At 40.9% G+C, this 20,185-nt stretch overlaps 2 protein-coding genes across 2 annotated transcripts; both read left to right on the top strand.

Annotated features, from left to right (window-relative positions):
• Positions 1-763: 763 nt before the first annotated feature.
• On the top strand, positions 764-1,908 carry LOC109918603 (profilin-3-like). Its single transcript, XM_020518533.2, has one exon. It carries the CDS (start codon positions 1,334-1,336, stop codon positions 1,841-1,843), a length of 510 nt encoding a protein of 169 aa, XP_020374122.2. The 5' UTR covers positions 764-1,333; the 3' UTR covers positions 1,844-1,908.
• A 1,456-nt stretch (positions 1,909-3,364) lies between these two features.
• On the top strand, positions 3,365-19,851 carry nol12 (nucleolar protein 12). Its single transcript, XM_020518532.2, has 6 exons — positions 3,365-3,576; positions 4,055-4,160; positions 10,933-10,981; positions 12,277-12,416; positions 15,164-15,267; positions 19,616-19,851. The coding sequence occupies exons 1-6, from the start codon at positions 3,488-3,490 to the stop codon at positions 19,770-19,772; spliced, it is 645 nt and encodes a 214-aa protein (XP_020374121.1). The 5' UTR covers positions 3,365-3,487; the 3' UTR covers positions 19,773-19,851.
• The last annotated feature ends 334 nt before the right edge of the window (positions 19,852-20,185 follow it).

Below are 20,185 nucleotides of genomic sequence, written 5' to 3' on the forward strand. Positions count from 1 at the left end.
TACCATGTACAAGTTGACTGAACATTTTGGGAAGTTGTGGGCAGTGAGACACACAAGAACAGTTTCTCTTTCTTTACTTGTTTTCTCCCTACTGAACTTCATCCATTTTTTGCTAACAAATGAAATCGTTCACTTTCAGTACCAAACAGTATTCGTACTCACCAAAACAAAACCTCCCCCTCGGGCAAAATTTACTTAAATTTATATCTGCATCTCTACAGTAAGAAGTTACAACTAAAAATATGGGTTATGGTAGTTTAATGATATGCTGAATTGTTCTCTGAAGAGGTTGAAATTAATTTTCAAATACAATATTCACACCATCCGTAAGGCTTTTGTATTTCTACTTCTGTAATGGCACCTGACTCCATACTGCTTCAGCTCTTTGTTACCTGTAGACTTGACTATTCTAATGCAACCCTGGCTACGCTCCCACATTGTAAACTCTGTAACAAAAACTGAAATTGCTGGAAAAGCTCAGCAGGTCTGGTGGCATCTGTGAAGAGAAATCAGAGTTAACGTTTTGGATCCGGTGACCCTTCCTCCGAACACACTAAACTCTGTTCAAACAATCAAAAACTCTGCTGCTCGTGTCCTAAGTCTCACTATATAATTCATTCATCACCTTGAGCTCGCTCATCTACATTTAACTCCCAGTTAAGCAATGTCATGATTTTAAAATTCTCATCCCTTCATGGTTTCAATGCTCCCATCTCTAATCTCTTCAGAACTACCTCTCACCGAGATATCTGTGTCCCTCTAATTTTGGCCTTTTGAGCATCCCCTACGCACAGCATCAAACTACTGTTACTTCAGCATTCAGAACAGAAATGAAAAGTGTTACACACACAATGTAAAGCACAGAAATTATCCAATAAGGCAACTAGTCTGTGGTTTTTATGTTGCACACAAGCCTTCTCCTACCTTTCTTCATTGATTCAGATTAATAACCTCCTATTCCTATTGTCTACACTTATGTCCTATGTTTATTGAACCTCCAGCAGAAATGCACCAATATTATTCACCTTTTTATGTACTAATGTGGGAGTTCCACATTCTCATCAATCTCTAGATTAAAAATGTTGCCCATGAATTCCCTATTCCTAATTAGTGACTAATTTCTATTGATGGTAAGTGAGAAAATCAATTTTTTATGGAAACATTTGATGGGATAAATGGAAAGGCCTCAATCAGTTTACCCTGAGTAATATTGTGTAGTAACTAGTTTTAATGTAAGGGAAAATTTTCTATTCAGTCAGAACGTACTTTATTTCTTCTGTAATAAATATATAGTCTATCTATATGATGTCACAGATATTGTTTTGATGTCATAATGCAAAATTATTGCTCTAAGTATTTCCATATTAATAAATACCTGTCAATGAGCTATCATCAAGGAGATTTGTGCTTGAAGCCAATTAAGGAGAGGATGTCGGACTGGAAGACTTACATCAATAGTATATTGAAGGATATGAATGTGGAAGATGCTGCCATTGTGGGCCATGCTGACAACAAGTCCTCCTGGGCTTCAAAGCCCGGAGGTGTGCTGGCTGCCATCTCCCCACAGGAGGTCAGCATGTTAACAGGACAGGATCGCAAGGCATTCTTACAAACTGGCATCAACATCGCAGGAAAGAAATGTTCTGTCATCAGGGACAACCTCATGGTCAACAATGATGAAGTGATGGACGTGAGGATGAAGGGCAGTCAAGGCAAGAGCATCTGCATTGGCAAAACTATCAAGATCATGGTGTTTGTGACAGGCAAAAAGGGTGTTCATGGTGGAGCGCTCAATAAGAAAGTCCACGAGGTGGCCAAATATCTGAAACAGAGGGGCATCTAAAAGAAAGCTAATGTCAGGATTCTTGGAACATTGCAATTTCTAAACTGATAATAAATTCTACTTTAATACAATCTTTTATTTTTGTAGTGTCTGATTTGCAGGTATTAAAAATATTTTAGTTGCAAAATAGTTTTAATGTTCGAAAAAGATAACTTTCTACCCCTGAGAGGTTGTTCCCTGTTCAGAGATAAGAGGCATTTCTCACAATTCTTTAAATGTTGTGATTGTTTCTGCTTCTATCACCTTCCCTGGCATGGTGTCCCAGGCACTTACCATCCTTTGCGTATTAAACTTGCCTTGCACATTTCTCAAACTTTTCCACCCTCTCACTTTAAACCTATGCCGCCTAGGATTTGACATTTTACCCTAGGAAAAAGACTGCAATGATCCACCCTATCCATGCCTCTCAATTTTATACAGTTCTTTCAGGTTACTCCCAGCCACCATGCTCAAGCAAAAACAATTCAAATTTTATTGTTAATGCACTCCAATTCAGGCAAGATCCAGGTAAGCCTCTTTTGCACCCTCTCCAAGGCCTTCACATCCTTCCTTAAGTGTTGTGAGCAGAACTGCTCACAATGTGCTAAATGTGACCTAACTAAAGTTTTATATAGCAATGATTTTGAGGGCAGTTAAGAGTCCACCATATTGTTGTGTCTCTGGAGTCACATGTAGGCCAGACCAGGTAAAGACGGCAGATTAAAGATAACAGTATGGAGCTGGAGGAACGCAGCAGCATCAGAGGAGTAGGAAAGTTGACGTTTCGGGTCGGGACCCTGCTTCAGAAAACACAAGTTCAGATTCCCACCATAGCCCCTGCCCAGGGGGAAAGACGATAAACTTTGAAATGAACATGCTGGAGCTCAGTTTTGAAGAATACAAGACCAGGCAGGCTAGTATGCCTCATTTACACAAACAGAAATGGCTGAAAAAGCGCAGCAGGTCCGCGGAGCGGAAGTTAACGTTTCGGGTCCAGTGACCCTTCCTCAAACTAGTATGTCTCACTTGCCAGTTTTACTGGGTTTTGCTTCCAGGTGGCAAGATTTAAATTCAGATAATTCATAAAAATCTAGAATTGAAATCTCAATAATGAGAACTATCATCAATTGTCATAACAATGTATCTGGATCACTTACGTTTTTCAGGGAAGGAAATTCCCTAAAATTTCTGAAAGGTCCAGACCCGAAACGTCAGCCTTCCTGCTCCTCTGATGCTGCTTGGCCTGCTGTGTTCATCCAGCTCTACACCTTGTTATCTCTGACTCTAGCATCGGTAGTTCTTACTATCTCTATCACAGATGGCAGATTTCCTTACATTATCACTTTAACACTGTCTACCCTCCAGTGGGACAAGAGTCAAGAGGGAGCAGGCAGGGTGATCCAAACTGTTCAACAACATGCCCAGACATTGATGACATCAGTGAGAATAAACCTTCTCCTGGACCGAATGACCAGATATGTTGACTGCCATCTGGACAGGGAATGCCTCCGTCAGATAGTGAGTGATCCTCGGATAACGGGACCCCCCGGGTAGTGAGAGTGACCCTCACTGAGGAAGCGGAACCTTTGTGAGGGAGGAGGCGGAGCCTGGGACTGTTGTGGCGGTTGCTCTTTGGCGGCGCGCACGATTGGGAGAGAGAAAAGAATGAAGAAGAAAGAGCGCGGGGCCGGCGGCTCAGGGTCAGGCCGAGAGCGGGGAAAGGAGGTCCTGGTGTTCAGCGAGGATGCCCGGAGGTGAAGGAGCGGAGCTGGGGAAGGTGAAGAGGGAGGGTTGAGGGATAGGAGTGGGGGGAAGGGGGTTGAGGGATAGGAGGGGGGGGAAGGGGGTTGAGGGAGGGGGGGGGGGGGGGGGGGGATGGGGGGAGGGGGGGGGAAGGGGGAGGGGTGACGAGTTGAGGTGAATCGAGCAGTGGAGTTCAGTCAACATTGGATTTGCCGTGATCTTACCTAATGGCAAACCAGCATCGAAAAGCTGAATCTTGTTCAGTTCATACATAAAATGTGGATATTGCTGGCCTGGCATTTATACCCATCTTTAATTGCCTGGATGGCTTGGAGAAGTTGATGGTGAGCTGCTTTCTTGAACCACTGTTATCCTTAAGCTGTAGTGACCCCTAAAAACCACCACAAACTCCTAGTTCACGTGACTTCCTGTGGGCTGTGGTCATTCTGATATTTATAAATCATTCTGTTTTTTTCATGTATTTTTAAGGGAGTTTCTGACCGGCTTTCACAAGCGTAAGGTGGAGAGGAGGAAAAAGGCTTTGGAAGAAATTAAAGTGAAGCTGAAGGAAGAACAGAAACGAGTGAAAGAGGAGGTGGGAATCGTGATTGACCCATTCAGTTTGACAGACACGATTACTCTAAAACAGCAACTTACATGAGTTTTTTAAATTTGTGGGATGTAGGCATTGCTGGATGGCCAGCATTTATTTCTGGTCCCTAGCTGCCCTTGAAAAGGTGCTGGTGAGCTGTCTTCCTGAACCGTTGCGGTCCTACAGTTGCTGTAGTTGATCCACAAAGACATTAGGGAGGGAATTTTGTTTTCTTTTCCCAGTTGATACAACTGAGAGGCTTGCTACATGGTCATTAAGAATCAATCACATTACAAGGACAGATTGGACTTGGGATGGAGATAAGGACACATTTCTGCACCCAAAGAGTGGTGAGCCTGTGGAATTCCTTACCACATTTTGATGCAAAAACATTGAATATATTCAAGAGGCAGTTAGATATAGCACGTGGGGCGAATGGGATCAAAGGTTATTGGAAGAAAGCTGGATGATCAGCCATGATTGTGATGAATAGCAAAGCAGTCTTGAAGAGCTGAATGGTCTCCTCCTGCTCCTATCTTCTGTGTTTCTAAAGGGCATTAATAAACTAGATGGATTTTTATGACAATCCATAATGGTTTTACATTCATCATTAGAATTTTAATTTCAAATTTTATTGAATTGAAATTCTACTAACTGCTGTAGTGGGATTTGAACCCAGGTCCCCAGACCATTACTTGGGTCTCTGGATTACTAGTCCAGCATATTAACATACTAAGCAACAACAATTTATATAACACTTTAACATGATGACAACAACTACTTGTATTTATATAGCATTTTAAATACCAAAATGTACCATAAAAGGAGATAGTGTAATCAAAAGATAGTGGTCTATGGGCCAGATTGTTAGAGTCAGAGTCATACAGATAGAAACAGGCCCTTCCATCAATCGTGTCTATTCCAATGAACAAACACCACACTTCATTAATCCCATTTACCTGCATTGTGCATTGCGTTTTAATTACTCATCCAGATGCTTCTTAAATGTTGCAACAGTACTTGCCTAATTGAAGTCCATGTAAATCACATTAACTTCACTATCCTCATCAATATATAGTCACCTCAAACTCAATTAACGTAGTCAGGATCTCCCTGTAACAAATTTGTGCTGACTATCCCTGACCAATCCCTGTTGATTAATCCTGTCCTTCAGAATTCTTTCCAATAATATCCCTACCAATAATGTCAGACTAACCGGTCTGGTAACTATCTGGCTTATCTCTGCTGTCCTTCTTGTAAAAGAACCCACTTTAGCTATCTTCCAGTCATTTGGCACTTCACCTATGGCCAGTGAAGTATTAAATATATCCTCCAGGGATCCAGCAATCTCCTTTCTTGTTTTCCATGGTGGGGGTTGGTATGCATCTCTTCAAGAGCCTGGGGAATTATGTCCGCTAGAACATTTAATACCTCCTCTTTACTAATCTTAATGTGTTCTAGAACCTCACCTTCCAACTGATATCCCTGGCTACAACATCATTCTGGTCCGTGATACAGATGAAAAGTATTCATTTAAGACCTCTCCCACATCCATTGGCTCCAATCACAGGTTGCCATAGTGGTCTCTGATAGGTTCAACTCAGTTCCTGGTAATCCTTTTATTCTTAATGTACTTGTGAAAAGCTTTTGGATTTACTTGTTCCCATCTGCGAAAGATATTTCGTAGCCCTTTTATAAGCCACCTTTTACACCTGTATACTTTTGAAGTGTCTCCCCAGTTTTTAATTCATCGTACTTGATGTATGTATCCTTCTCTGTTTCTTTATCAGATGCTCGATATTTCTTAACATTCAGGATTCCCTCACGTTCCTGCCCATGCCCTTAAGAGGAACAAGCTGGCCCTGAATTCTTACTATACTAATTTCCACTTTCCAAATGTAGACTGGGTTTAGGATATTCAGACTGGGTTTAGGATATTCTGTCTGGGCTGCAGAGGAACTTGGAGTGAGAGAGGAAAGATCCAGTTGTTGTGGTCCATGTAGATACCAACAATGCAGGTAGAACAAGGAAAACGTTATCATTGAGGAAACATGAGCAGCTAAAGGCCAAATGAAAAGCAGAACCAAAAAAAGCGATAATCTCCAAACTACTACCTGAGTCATGAGCAAATTGGCACAGGGTCAACAAAATTTAAGAGTTAACACATGACTCAAAGATTGAAGTGGGAGAAATGGGTTTGAAGGCATGAGTTATTTGACACTAGTACTGGGGAAGGAGGAATCCGTTCTGATGGAATGGCCCCACCCGAATCATGCTGGGTTCAGAATCCTGGTGAATTGCATTACTAGAGATGTAGACAGAACAACTGTGGGTTCAATTGCATGGAAAGTACAAAGATCAAAGGTAAAAAAGAAGGTAGGATCACAGATTAGTGATAGGACGATTGTTACAAGAAAATAGAAGAAAGGGACAGAATGTGTGAATGTCAAATTGCACCAAGGAAGCATACAAACATAGGGAAATTTGATCATAGAATGACCTTAAAGACTTTACATCTTAATGCCTGAACGACTCAGAATAAAGTAGACAAACTGATGGCACAATTCGAGGTAAATGAATGTGATCTTGTAGCTGTTATGGAAACATGATTACAAAGAGATCAATACTGTGAACTTAACGTTCAGGGATATTTGACCTTTTGGAAAGATTAAAGGGATGGAAGAGGTGGTGGGGTAGAACTGTTAATAAGATGAAATGAGGACAGTTGTGAGAGTCAGAGTCCTACAGCACGGAGGCAGGCCCTTCAGCCCAAACTGGTCTATGCCGACCAAAATGTCCATCCACTTTAACCCCATTTCCCTGCACTTGGCCCATACCCTTCTCAACCTTTCCTGTCCGTGTATTCTCCAAATGCCTTTTAAATGTTAACGTACCCACCTCAACCACTTCCGCTGGCAATTCGTTCCATATGCGTACCACCCTCTGCGAAAAAAGTTGTCCCTCAGGTTCCCATGTGTTCTTTCCCCTCTTAGCTTAAACTGATGCCCTCTAGTCCTTGATTCCACAACCCTGGGAAAATGACTGAATGCATTCACCCTATCCATGCCTCTCAAGATCTTATACACTTCAATAAGATCCCCCCTCAGTCTCCTTTGCTCTAAAGAAAAACGTCCTAGCTTGTTCAACCTCTCCCTATAACTCAGTCCCTTGAGTCCTGGCAAAATCCTTGCAAATTTCTTCTGCACTCTTTCCAATTTAATAACATCCTTCCTATAGTAAGATGACCAAAATTGAACACAATACTCCAAGTGCAGCCTCACCAACGTCCTGTACAACTGCAACATAACTTACCACTTCTATATTCAGTGCACTGACTGATGAACGCCAGTGTGCCAAATGCCTTCTTCACTGCGTTGTCTACCTGTGACCTCTTACCTGAGCTCCAAGGTCCTTCTGTTTCACTACACTCCTTAAGGCCCCACCATTCACCATGAAACTCCTACCTTGATTTGACTTTCCAAAATGCATCACCTCACACTTATCTGTATTAAACTCCATTTGCCATTTCTTGGTCCACTTCCCCAGCTGATCAAGATGCTGCTGCAATTTCTGATAACCTTCCTCACTGTCCATGATACCGCCTAGAGACATTCTAGTCTCGGATGATGTAGAGTTCATTTGGATCATAGGATTATAAAATCCCTACAGTGCGGAAAGAAGCTTTCTGGCCCATCAAATCCACACTGACCCTCCGAACAGCATCCCACCTGGATCTAGTCCCCAGTCCTTCCCTGTAACCTGCATTTACCGTGGCTAATCCACCTAACCTGTCCATCCCTGAACACCCCATGGCAATTTAGCATGGCCGATCCACCTGATTTGCGCATCTTTCTGCTGTGGGAGGAAACTGGAGCACTTAGCGGAAACTCATGCAGACTTGGGGAGAATGTACAAACATGGTCTGGGTGGGATGCTCCTTGCCGAGTTAGTGTGGACTTGATGGGCTGAGAGGCCTGCTTCCACACTGTAGGGTCATATGATTCAAAAGTCAGTCATAGACCCAAAGACTGTGATAAGTTTAGAATCTGGCAAAAATAATAGAAAGAAAATAAACTATAAGGACAAACTAGTTAAGAATATAAAATCTGACAAGAGCTTCTTTAAGTATATAAAGAGAAAGGTCAAAGTGAACATAGACCTCTTAGAAAATGAACCTGGGGTGATGGTTATGGGGAACAATGAAATCAGTCTTTACGGTGGAAGATACTTCAAACATCCGATTGATACTAAAGAATATGGGGAAGGAATTTAGTGACATCACCATCACTAGAGAAGTAGTATTAGACAATCTAATGGAGCTGAAGGTAGCTAAAACCACTGGGCCTTGTGCCTTGTATACTAGAATCCTAAAAGAGGTGGCTACAATGATGGTGGATGTATTCGTTGTAATTTTTCAAACATTTTTAGATTCTGGAAAGTATCAGAGGATTGAAAAACTGACAATCTGACACCTCTATTCAAAAAGAGAGTAAACCAAAAAGCGAGTAACTTTAGGCCAATTAGCCTGAAATCTATTGTTGGAAAAGTTTTGGAATCAACTATTAGGGATATAGTAGCAAAACATTTGGAAAATCACAGTCTAATCAAGCAGAGTCAATATTGGTTCATAAAAGGAAGATCAAGCCTAACTAATTAGCATTTTCAAGTCTCACCCAGAGTGGATTGAGGGGAACCAGTAGATGTGTTGAATTTGGATTTCCAAAAGGTATTTGACAAGGTATTTCTCAAAAGTTTAAGTCATAAGGTAGGGGCTCATGGTGTTGCAGCTATTAATAGAGAATTGGCTAATGTACAGGAAACAGCAAATGGGGTAAGGGATTCCTTTTAAGGTTGGCAATCAATGACCAGTGGGCTTACACAGGGATCAGTGCTAGGTCCGGAACTGTTTATAATATGTTGATGACTTGGAAGAAAGAAGCAAATGTACTGTAGCCAAATTTGCAGAAGACACAAAAATAAGTGAAAAGGTAAGTTGTGAGAGAGATATTGATAAGTTAATTAATTGGGCTAAAAGTTGGCAAATTGAATATAATGTGGGAAAATGTGAAGTTATTCATTTTGCATGGGAGAACAGCATTATTTAAATTGAGAAAAACTGCAACGCAAAGGGAGTTGGGGGTACTTGTGCATGAAACAGAGAAAGCTAGCATACTAGCGTAGCAGGTGATCAGGGAGGTTAATGGAATGTTGGTGCTTATTTCACAGAGGTTGGAGTAGAAGAGTAGGAATGTCTTACTGTAACTTTACAAGGTGCTGGTGAGACCATATCCAGAGTGCTGTCAGCAGTTTTGGTCACCTTTATTTAAGAAAGCAGTTCAGAGAAGGTTCACTTGGATGATTCCCAGTATAGAGGGATTGTCTTATGAACAACAGCTAAACAGGTTGTGACTTTACACATTGGGATTTAGAAGACAAGTGATCTTTATTGAAACATATAGGGTTTGACAGGGTGAATGCTGAGCGAATGTTCCTCCTCGTGGAAGAGTCTCAGAATAAAGGGACATCAATTTAAGTGTCAGTGGGTTAAAGAGTTCTTGGAAATCCTCCCACAGAGTCTTCAGGAATATTTAAGGCTGAGAAAGACAGATTCTTAATCCGTAGGGAATCAAGGGTTATGGAGAAAACTTAGGCAAGTGGATATGAGGAATGTTGAATTAGCCATGATCCTGTTGAATGGGGCTGAATAGCCTGTTCCTATTTCTTACGGTCATACGATCAATGCAAACAGCTTCCAGTAGGCTCCAAAGAGTATTCATTTAATTCTTCTTACTGAAATTCCGTTCTCCGAACTTTGAGTAAGTTGATAATGGGAGAATAGCCAGTGAGCAATCAAACCTCTGTCCTGTAGCTTTGGCAGCCACAATCATTCTGACAAAAACACAGTTCAAAATCAGTGCAAACTTTGGTTTCTCTTTCTGTTTTTCCTTTTACAACATTTTCTTTGTTAGATTGGTTAACACCCTGAGGGCTCATTATCCAGTCATCTGCCATCTGTTTGAGTGTAATGCATCTCTGGAACAGGAAAATCCACAGCATTCTCTGAACAAGAATCAACCTTCAATTAACTTCCAAGCCTGTTTGTCCTTTATTTTTAAAAGCAAGCTGCTGCTCACAGCTGAAAGATCACCTTCAGTTCTCAGCTCACAGTTCACAACTCCAAACCAAAAATGATAAAAATAAAAATAATAAAGGTCTCAACAGGACATACGGTTTGGTCAAAGAGATAAGTTTTAAAGTGTTTCTTGAAGGAGAAAAGTGAGATTACTTAGTCTTAAGAAGCATTTACAAAGCAGAAACGGGCTATTTGCCTCAAGAGATCTACTCTGATGCTAAGGTTCCACATGAATCTCCGCTCACCCTCGACCTCAACCCCATCTTTCTATTGCTTTCTTCCTTATGTTTATCTTGCTTCGTCTTAAATGTACCTGTGCTTGTTGCCTCAACCCCTCCGTGTAGTTGTGGTGGTGAGTTCCATGTTGAGCCAATTACCGAGTACAGACGTTTCCTCTAAATTTCCTATGAGATTTGTTAATGACTATGTTATATTAATGATTCTGAGTCCTGGTCTCCCTCACATGCAGGTTTATTCAGCAAGAATAGCAGCATGGGCAAGCTGTTTTACTGAGGGAAGGAATTTGAGAATTTGTTGCCTTGGCAGTTGAAGACATGGCTTCTATTGGTGAATTGCTGAAAATTGACTGTGTACTATTAAATAATGCTAACTTCCTAACCTATACTCTTTACTGACTTGCAGAGACACAAAGAATATTTGAAGATGTTCAAGGAGAGACAAGAAGCTTTAGGTAACTTCGACCTACTAGTGTGACTGAGCTGGTTTCAAGCTCAGTTTCCCAGTTTTTGTTGAGTTGTGCAGTCAAGGGACGACTCTTCCTGAGATACTGGTTTTTAAAAAATGTATCCGAACATGTAATCTATAACCACAGGTAGTTGACTGTAGCATTGACCTGCTATGATGGCTCAACAGTGGAGCCTGGAGCAGCCTGGACCAGTGAAACCAAGTCTTGTTCAAGAGCAGTGAAGGATGGGTAACAAACGCTGATGCCAGTGACATCCACATCCCATAAAAGAGTAAAGAGAACCTCCTGTTTCTTGATTTTCAATGTCTGTAACCACTTTTCAAGAAAACCTTAAATTTTCTTTTGGAAAAAAAAATACCAGAATTAGGATTACGTTCTGCCCTTTGAATTTTGTCTGCCACTTGATAAGATCTTGACTGGTCTGTTTGTGACTTTCATTCTACTCTTCTGCTTGTCGCCCACAATCCTCAATTTCCTTTTAGACCAGAAATCTGTCTATCGCGGATGCTTACTCATCCAGCCTCCACTGTTCCACAGACTAATGATCCTCTGAGAGATATTAAAAAAAAAACTTCAGGGGTAATCGTAAAGCTTTAAACTATATCCTCTAGTTCCATTCTCCCCCATAAGGCAAAACATCCTTTCAGGATCTATATGTTTCAAAAAGATCGGGTGAGGCGAGAGTGACTAACTTTGATATCAAGGCAAGATTTGATTGACTGTGGCTTCGAGGAGCCCTAGCAAAACTGGAGTCATTGTGAACTTGGGATATCTCTCTGCTTGTACGGATGCTATGTGATACAAAGGAGGATGGTCATGGTTGTTGGAGGTCAGTATTCTTGTTTCTAGAACATCTCTGCAGGAGTTCCTCAGGTGCTGTCCTAGGCCCTGCCATCTTCAGCTGTTTCATCAATGACCTTCCCTCTGTCATAAGAACAGAAATGGGGATGTTCACGGATGACTGCACAGCGTCCAGCACCATTTGTGTTTCTTCAGGTGCCAAAGCAATCTATATCCAAATGCAGCAAGACCTGGACCTGGACATCCTTTCCTCCTGTCCACACATCAGTCCCTCCACTGTCAATTTTAAGGTAGTGAAAGGTGCTTGAGTAATTGCAAGTTATCAACACTATAGTTCCTTTCATGGCCTTGCAGTTTCCATTTAAAGCCAATTTAGCACTTTTGTACAACCTGTCTGCATACCTTGAATCTACCTGCAATGTGGACTTCCTTGGCGAGTATGCTGCAAGATGATTGTATTGTTTCTTATTTACTTACAGAGGAAGCTGATGAGTTGGATCAAATGACAGCATCCAAAATGGAATCCATTCAGTATGACCATCCAAACCACACTGTCACTGTAACAACGGTTAGCAGTTTAGATTTGACTGCTGCCAATTTGTACCTTGGTGCAAACCAGGTGAGTTAGAGTTGAAGTTTAAGTACAGGACTACTGCATAGGATATGGCACACAAACAAGCCATTTGGCCCATGATCATACCATATGCTCCATTTGAGCCTTCTCCCATTCCCCCATCTAAGCCTCTAGAACCATAGAATCTCTACAGCATTTAAGCAGGCCATTCGGCGAATTGAGTCTACACTGACCCTCCAAAGAGCATCTTACCCAGAACCACCCCCTATTCTATCCCTGTAAGCGTGCATTCCCCATGGCTAATACACCTAACCTATATATTTCTGGACAATATGGGTAACTTAGCATGGCCAGTCCACCTAACTGCACATCTTTGGATTGTGGGAGGAATCCCACGCAGGCATGGGGAAAATGCACTAACTCAACAGACAGTTGCCCGAGGGTGGAATCCAAGCCGGGTCCCTGGCACTGTGAGGCAGCAGTGCTAACCATTGAGCCACCGTGTTATCCTCTATTCACTTCTTCAATTGTCTAGTTTCTCCTTGAGTACGTTAATTCGGTTTCACTTCGGCCAATCTCTCTGGTAACGAGTTTCACATTCTCGCCATTTATTGGGTTAAATTTCTTCTGAATCCCCTATTGGATTTCCTCGTGTCTGTCATATGTTGATCACCTCTAGTTATACTCTTCCCCACAAGAGGAAACATTCGCTTTGTATCCCCTTCAAATGTTTTCATAATTTTAAAGATCTGTAAGGTCACATCTCAGCCTTTTATTTCCAAGTGAGAAAAGATCTAGCCTGTCAATCCTTTCCAGATCTGGATACCCTTGCATTTCTTGTGTTGTCCTCTCCTGTGCCTCAGATATCATTTTTGTAATATGATGAATAAAATTGCAGACATTACTTTAATTGTGGTCTAACCAGGGTTTCATACAGTTTGAGCATGACTTTCCTTTATTTTAAAATCCTGCTCCTCTTTAAGTAAAGCATGATATTCGGTTGGTTGTTTTTATATTGGTCTTGCTAACCTGTGGTGCAACTTTTAGTGGCTGACGTATTTACGTTTGATAAATACAGGTAAAAATGTCATTAAGTTGTGGAGTACATTGTCTACAAGAAATTACTAACTTCTTAAAAACTGTTGTTTAAGCTTTTAGAACAATGGAAATCCTTCATTTCATAGAATAGATCACAGAATCCCTAAAGTGTGGAAACAGGCCCTTCGGCCCAACAAATCCACACTGATCCTCAGAGCAACCCACCCAGACACATTCCCCTATAACCCACCTAATCTACACATCCCTGAACACTACGGGCAATTTAGCATAGCCAATCCACCTAACCTGCACATCTTTGGACTGTGGGAGGAAACCGGAGCACCTGGAGGAAACCCACACAGACACAGGGAGAATGTACAAACTCCACACAGACAGTCGCCCAAGGGTGGAATTGGACCTGGGTCCCTGGCACTGTGAGGCAGCAGTGCTAACCACTGAGCCACCGTGCTGCCCCAAAAAGTGGATAAAGTTTATGCAATCAGTTCTGATGAAGAATATCCTGTCTAAGCATCAAAATGTTATAACCTGTTACTAGAAGTACTGATTTGATGGTATTGTTTCTGACTGCAGTTTTTTTTTCAATTCTTTCACCCAGGTTGTCTACTGAGTGCATCTACAGGCAGAGACCTTGTAGGCCATTGTTCCATAATGCTGTTGCTGTTTTAGATGTTTGGTTGGGAGAGCTGGGGAGTGCTTTCTATTTATAGGGCTCTGATACATTATTCAGGAAATATAAGCAAAGTACCCAGGACATTTTACTTAGTGGAAATCCATTGTAGACAAAGAATTAACACTGACTTTTAAATTTGAAGCTTCACACCATAAACACTGTGGGTGTCATTATTTTGAATGTTAAAATCAGCACATTGATTTCCCCCTCAGATGTATTTTTAAAATCCTAAGGCACTGTTTTGCGACAGTAGTTGAGTTCTCCCCTTGTTCTGGTCACCAGTGCTTATCTGTCAACTAATATCGATTGTTCATTTGTCTCATTCTTTCTTGAGGCATCTTATTGTGCCCAAATTGCTTGCTGTGTTTCCTTACATTACTACAGTGTCAGCATTTGAAAAGTGGCCATAAGGCACCTTGGAATGCCATGAGTAAATTTTAAAACAATGTGCTACATAAGCGCAAGCTCTTGCTTCCAAATGTCAATGAGAAATTTTCTGAATGCATGATGGATCTTACAGTAGGAACTTCAATTTAACTATGATGCTGTTGCAGCAACAGTTTGCTTTTATACAGCACCTTTAACATAATGAAATATCCCATGGCACATGACAGAAACATTACTTAAACAATGAAGTCAAAAGTCTGACACCAAACAACATAGAGTTAATTGGGCAGGTGATCAAAAGTTTGGCCAAAGACGTTGCTTTTGAGAAACTTCTTAAAGGAGCAAAGCAGTGTTGAAGTGTGGGAGGTTTAAGGATGGGATCCCAGGGCTGAAGGCTCACCTCTTCTTAACAATGTCCTGTGTAAACAAGATTTTGGTTGCTTGATCTCTCATAGCTGCATTCTTTTTATCTGAAGTAGAGCCAATCTCAAAAGCAGCTTTGCTCCATTTTTGCTCTTAAAGCACAAAATTGAAGACTTTGCACTGAATGTTGGAGATTACGATTTGTCTCTCACTACTACCTTTGATTGAGTGTTGGGTTTAACCCCTCAAATATGATTTTATTCTCATGTTACCAAATAAGGCATGTGTTTTATTTTGTTGTTTATCTTTGAAGCCTGAAGACATTGAGGGAGAAGAGATGGTGAAGAGAGATGATCTGAACGTGAAAAGAGACAATCCTGTACCAAGGAAAGGAGCTGAACCCATAATGTCTGCAAAGTAGGTGGAATATTTGAGGACCTGATCCTTCATTGGGTCCAGAGCAGAAAAAAGGTCAGACTATGTCAAAGATAAAGATGGTAAAGTGTGGAAAAAGGCAAAGTTCAACAAGGTTAGTAGGGATCTGACCCATAATGGTTCATCAGAAAAGCTAGCAAATAATTGTACTGCCAAATCTTCAAATATCCAAGAGTACCAAGTCAATACATTCCTCCCCATTGATCAAAATAAAATTGATTGAAAAATAATTGATACTTTAAAATGTGAGGCACATGTTAAAAATGAGGTTTAAAACATTGAGAATCATTGAAAGCTTAATTGATTTGGATGAAAGGAAGTTAGAAGGCCTAAAAAGAAGAAGAAATGTGAAAAAAAAATCCTTTTAGGTAATATAAAGCTAGTGCCTACATAAGTTAAGAAAGAAGAAAAACTAGAACAGGAGACCCTCTTTGTAAAGAAAAGTGAGTCGAAACATATGGGATGAAGGTATAGTAGAACCATGAAATATTTCATTTTGTCCCTCAAAAATGCTGGTGGAAGTGTCAGTAAAGTTGTTTTGGCGGAGGTTATGGAACAAACGATCAAGGTAACAATAGAACCTTGTGAAGCAAGAATTGGTTCTTTGAAAATTAACTGAATTTTGGAGGGTAGATTGGGCTGAGGTGGGTTGGGGATGGTATTACTAATATTGAAGGAAAGTGCAGCGTTATATAAGACAATGTCAGAAAACCTGCAGACTGGATGGTTAAATGGTGAATGGACTATAACAGATATAAATATGAACTGAATGGAAAGAAGAGTAAAGAATTGAGAGGTATTGCAGGCCAACAAATCAATTAAATCAATTCTTACTCCAGGTACTTTGCCCTGAAGGAGTATTAGTGACCATGGACTTGTGTGTAGGTTCATGATTATGCTTGGCAATGTACTGCAGTAGTTTGTTATTGATTGCTGTTGATCGCTGACCAAGAGTTTCTTTCCCCTTTCCTCCTGGCTTCAGTGTGTTAGATATATTATAAGTTGATACTCAAACCTGTTTGGCCACGTTATGAATGCACATTTCTTGGTCAAGTCTTGAGATGGTTCCTGAAACTGGAGCTGCTGGCTCAGAGGCAGAGACGCTACCCACTGTGCCATAAGTTATCTGCCAGCAAATTATTTAAAACTGCTGGAAAAAGAAAGCACAGAGGTTTATTTCTCAGGGTGTAGAATTGAAAAGTAGTGAAATTACATTAGTTGGATTGATGTAAGAGGATGGGATGCTTATGGTATGATGAGGGACTAGTTCCAATGCAATACTGAAGAATTAGGAGATTCAATAAATTTTACTGTTAATGTACTTACTACTTAATAAATTAATGCATGGATGAATAAGGAAAGACACTTTTCTCTTAGTTGGGGATCACTGAAAAAAATTAGGAGGAATTTCTTTTTGGATTGTTGGAATTTGATAATTTTTTATAGAATCATAGAATGGTTACAGCACAGAGGAGGCCATTTAGCCTGTCAACCACATTGGCGGCAGCTCTCTGCAAGAATAATTCAGATATTCCCATTGCTCCTTTCTTTGCTTGTAAATCTCCAATTTTATTTTTAATCTTCAGATGCATATTCAATTTTCTTTTGAAAGTCACGATTGAAACTGCCGCCACCACACTCAGACATTATGGATCCCTGTCTATGGTCTTTTTTTTTGCCAGTCACCTTAAATCTGTAACTTGACATTGCCAACCCTCCTGCCAATATAAACAGTTTATCCTTATTACTTAAACCTTTCATGATATGAATGCCTCTATTTAGTTTCCCCTTAACATTATGGACTGTTAACGGATTAATAATTTGAGCAAAACGATACTGTGCCTACTTCAATAGCAAACTGCTGTGAATGCTGAATATTTGAAATAAAAAGCTTAAAATAGTTGCAAATACTCAACAGAGTTCTGAAAAGTGAGTACTGTTCTGTCTGTGGACACTGGCTAATTTAAATATTTTTATCATTTTCTCTTTTTATTGTACTTCCTATTCCCCTTAACATTTCAGTGCAGTCTGTAATTCAATGTGCTTTATTGTACTTTTAAGATCTTTTGTATTCTCTCTAGCCATTGGAGAGGCCCCAGAGGACTGGCGAGTAGCTAATGTTGTTCCTGTGTTCAATAAGGGAAATAGAGATAATCCTGGAAACTACAGACCAGTGAGTCTCACATTGGTGGTTAGGAAGCTGTTGGAGAGAATTCTTAAGGGTAGAATTTACACACATTTGGAAAAGCATGCCCTAATTAGGAACAGTAAGCCTGGCTTTGTACAGGGCAGATCGTGTCTTACTAACTTGACGGAACTTTTTGAGGAGGTGACAAAGGTGATCGATGAGGGTAGAGCACTGAATGTTATTAACATGGATTTTAGTAATGCTTTCAACAAGGTCCCTCATGGTAGGCTGATCCAGAAGGTGAAGATGCATGGGAACCATGATGACTTGGCCATGTGGATTCAGGATTGGCTTGCCAGAGGGTATTAGTGGAAGGGTGTTTTTCAGGCTGGAGGTCTGTGACTAGTGGTGTTCTGCAGGGATCTGTATTGGGACTATTTGTGATATATATAAATGACTTAGATGAAAATGTAGATGGGTGGGTTAGTATGTTTGCAAACGATACAAGGATTGGTGGAGTTGTGGATAGTGTAGGAGGTTGTCAAAGGATACAGCGGGATTAAGATCAGTTGCAGATGTGGGTGGAGAAATGGCAGATGGCGTCTAATCTGGGTAAGTGTGAGGTGTTGCACTTTGGGAGATCAAATGTTAAGGAAAAGTGTACACTTAATGGCAGGACTCTGAACAGTATTGAAATATGGAAGGACCTTGGGGATCAAGTCCATGGCTCCCTGAAAGTAGCCACGCAAGATGGTAAAGAAAACGTATGGCATGCTTGCCTTTATTGGTCAGGGATTTGAGTACAAGAGTCAGGATGTCATGCTGCAGCTTTATAAGACTTTGGTTAGGCTACATTTAGATTATTGCATTCAATTTTGCATGCCACATTACAGGAAGGATACGGAGGTTTTGGAGAGGGTGCTGAAGAGATTTACCAGGATGCTAAATAAAAACCGAAAGAACTGCAGATGCTGTAAATCAGGAACAAAAACAGAAGTTGCTGGAAAAGCTCAGCAGGTCTGGCGGCATCTGTGAAGAAAAAATTAGAGTTAACATTTCTGAGAAGGAGTCAGAACTGGTTCTGTGGAAGGGTCACTGGACCTGAAACGTTAACTCTGAATTTTTTCTTCACAAATGCTGCCAGACCTGCTGAGCTTTTCCAGCAACTTCTGCTTTTTTAAACCAGGATACTACCTGGATTAAACAGTATGAGCTATAAGGAGAGGCTAGAAAAACTCGGGTTCTTTTCTCTGGAGGTTGAGGGGAGTCTTGATAGAAGTTCAACAGAGACATGAGGAGCAAGTTTTTTACACAGAGAGTGGTAGGAGACTGGAACGCACTGCGGGGTGGTGGTGGAGGTAGGTACAATAGGGGCGTTTAAGGGACTTTTAGATAAGCACATGAATATGCAAGAAATGGAGGGCTGTGCACCACTGGCAGGCAGAATGGATTAGTTTCACTTGGCATCATATTCAGCACAACATCACGGGCTGAAAGGCCCATTCCTGGGCTGTACCGTTCAAAGTTCTATGTTCAAATGGTTCATTGTGGCACTTAATGATGCTGATGCCTGGATTTAGTCCCTGTGTGAGCTGAGGTTCTTGGGGCCTACCTCTTTGACTTTTTTCATTCATTCTTTAATGTGTTGCTACCAAGGCCAGCACTTGTTGCCCATCTCTAATTGTCTTTGAACTGTGTGGCTTGCTAGGCTGTTGCAGAGGACAGTTAAGAGACAACCACATTGCTGTGAATCTGGAATCCTATGTAGGCCAGACTGGTTAGGCACAACAGATATCCTTCTATAAAGGATATTAGTGATCCACATGGATTTTTATGATAATTGATGATAGTCACCTTTCCTGAGCCAAGATTTAGAATTCCAGATGTACTCATTGAATATAAAATCCACTAGCTGCCACAGTGTGTTTGGAATGCTTGTCCCCAGAGCATTAACTTGGACCCCCTGGATTAGCGGTGTACTGCCGTCATCGCTACATCACTGTCTCTCATCTTACTCCATGCCAATATCGTGGCATAATTAAGTCTTGAATAGCAACTTTAAAACACTGAGGGCATCATGTGGAAAGAGTTGACTTTTTTGCATTACGATAAGCAGGGTGCATTTCAAGATCGCAGTTAATAGATTGAGGTCTCCTGACAACATCTTGGAGTCTGAAGCTTATGTTCCTCTCTGTTTTCCAGAATCTCTTCACTGACATCTGCCTTACATTCAAGTGTGAAAAATCAAAAAGGAAAGAAATGGAAAAGTTCACATGATCAGGTCAAAAAACCCCCGAAAGGCAAGACCACAAAATCACAGAGAAGAAAACGGACAGGAAAACCAGTGGGGGAGTGGTAATTCACAGAAATGCCAGTCACTGAGCCCAACTATCCTATGAATAAAGAGTCACTTTGTGATGTTAATATTAGAACAACAATCCTAGATCTCTATCTATAGAGATGCACTGTTGCTGGATGTTGATAGTGATGGGCCATACTTGGACATCACCAGGTCATTGTACTTCATGGGAAGATACTTAAGTCACAATAGCATCTTTTAGGAATAATCTGGGACTAATTGGTGATGGTGGCACATACTGAAAGATTTTGTTTTAGGAACCTTTTGCTTCTTAGAAGGGACCGTTGCATCTGATGATCATATTTGTGGAGCTCGTTTGTTCTTCAAGCTGCAAAAGTCTTCAATGCATTGCATCACTCTTTATTTTCCACCTTATAGGTCTGGATACTGTCATATGTGTGAAGTCTTACTGT

The sequence above is a fragment of the Rhincodon typus genome, chromosome 37, assembly GCF_021869965.1.
Source record: "Rhincodon typus isolate 14 chromosome 37, sRhiTyp1.1, whole genome shotgun sequence".
NCBI classification, from domain to species: Eukaryota; Metazoa; Chordata; class Chondrichthyes; order Orectolobiformes; family Rhincodontidae; genus Rhincodon; species Rhincodon typus.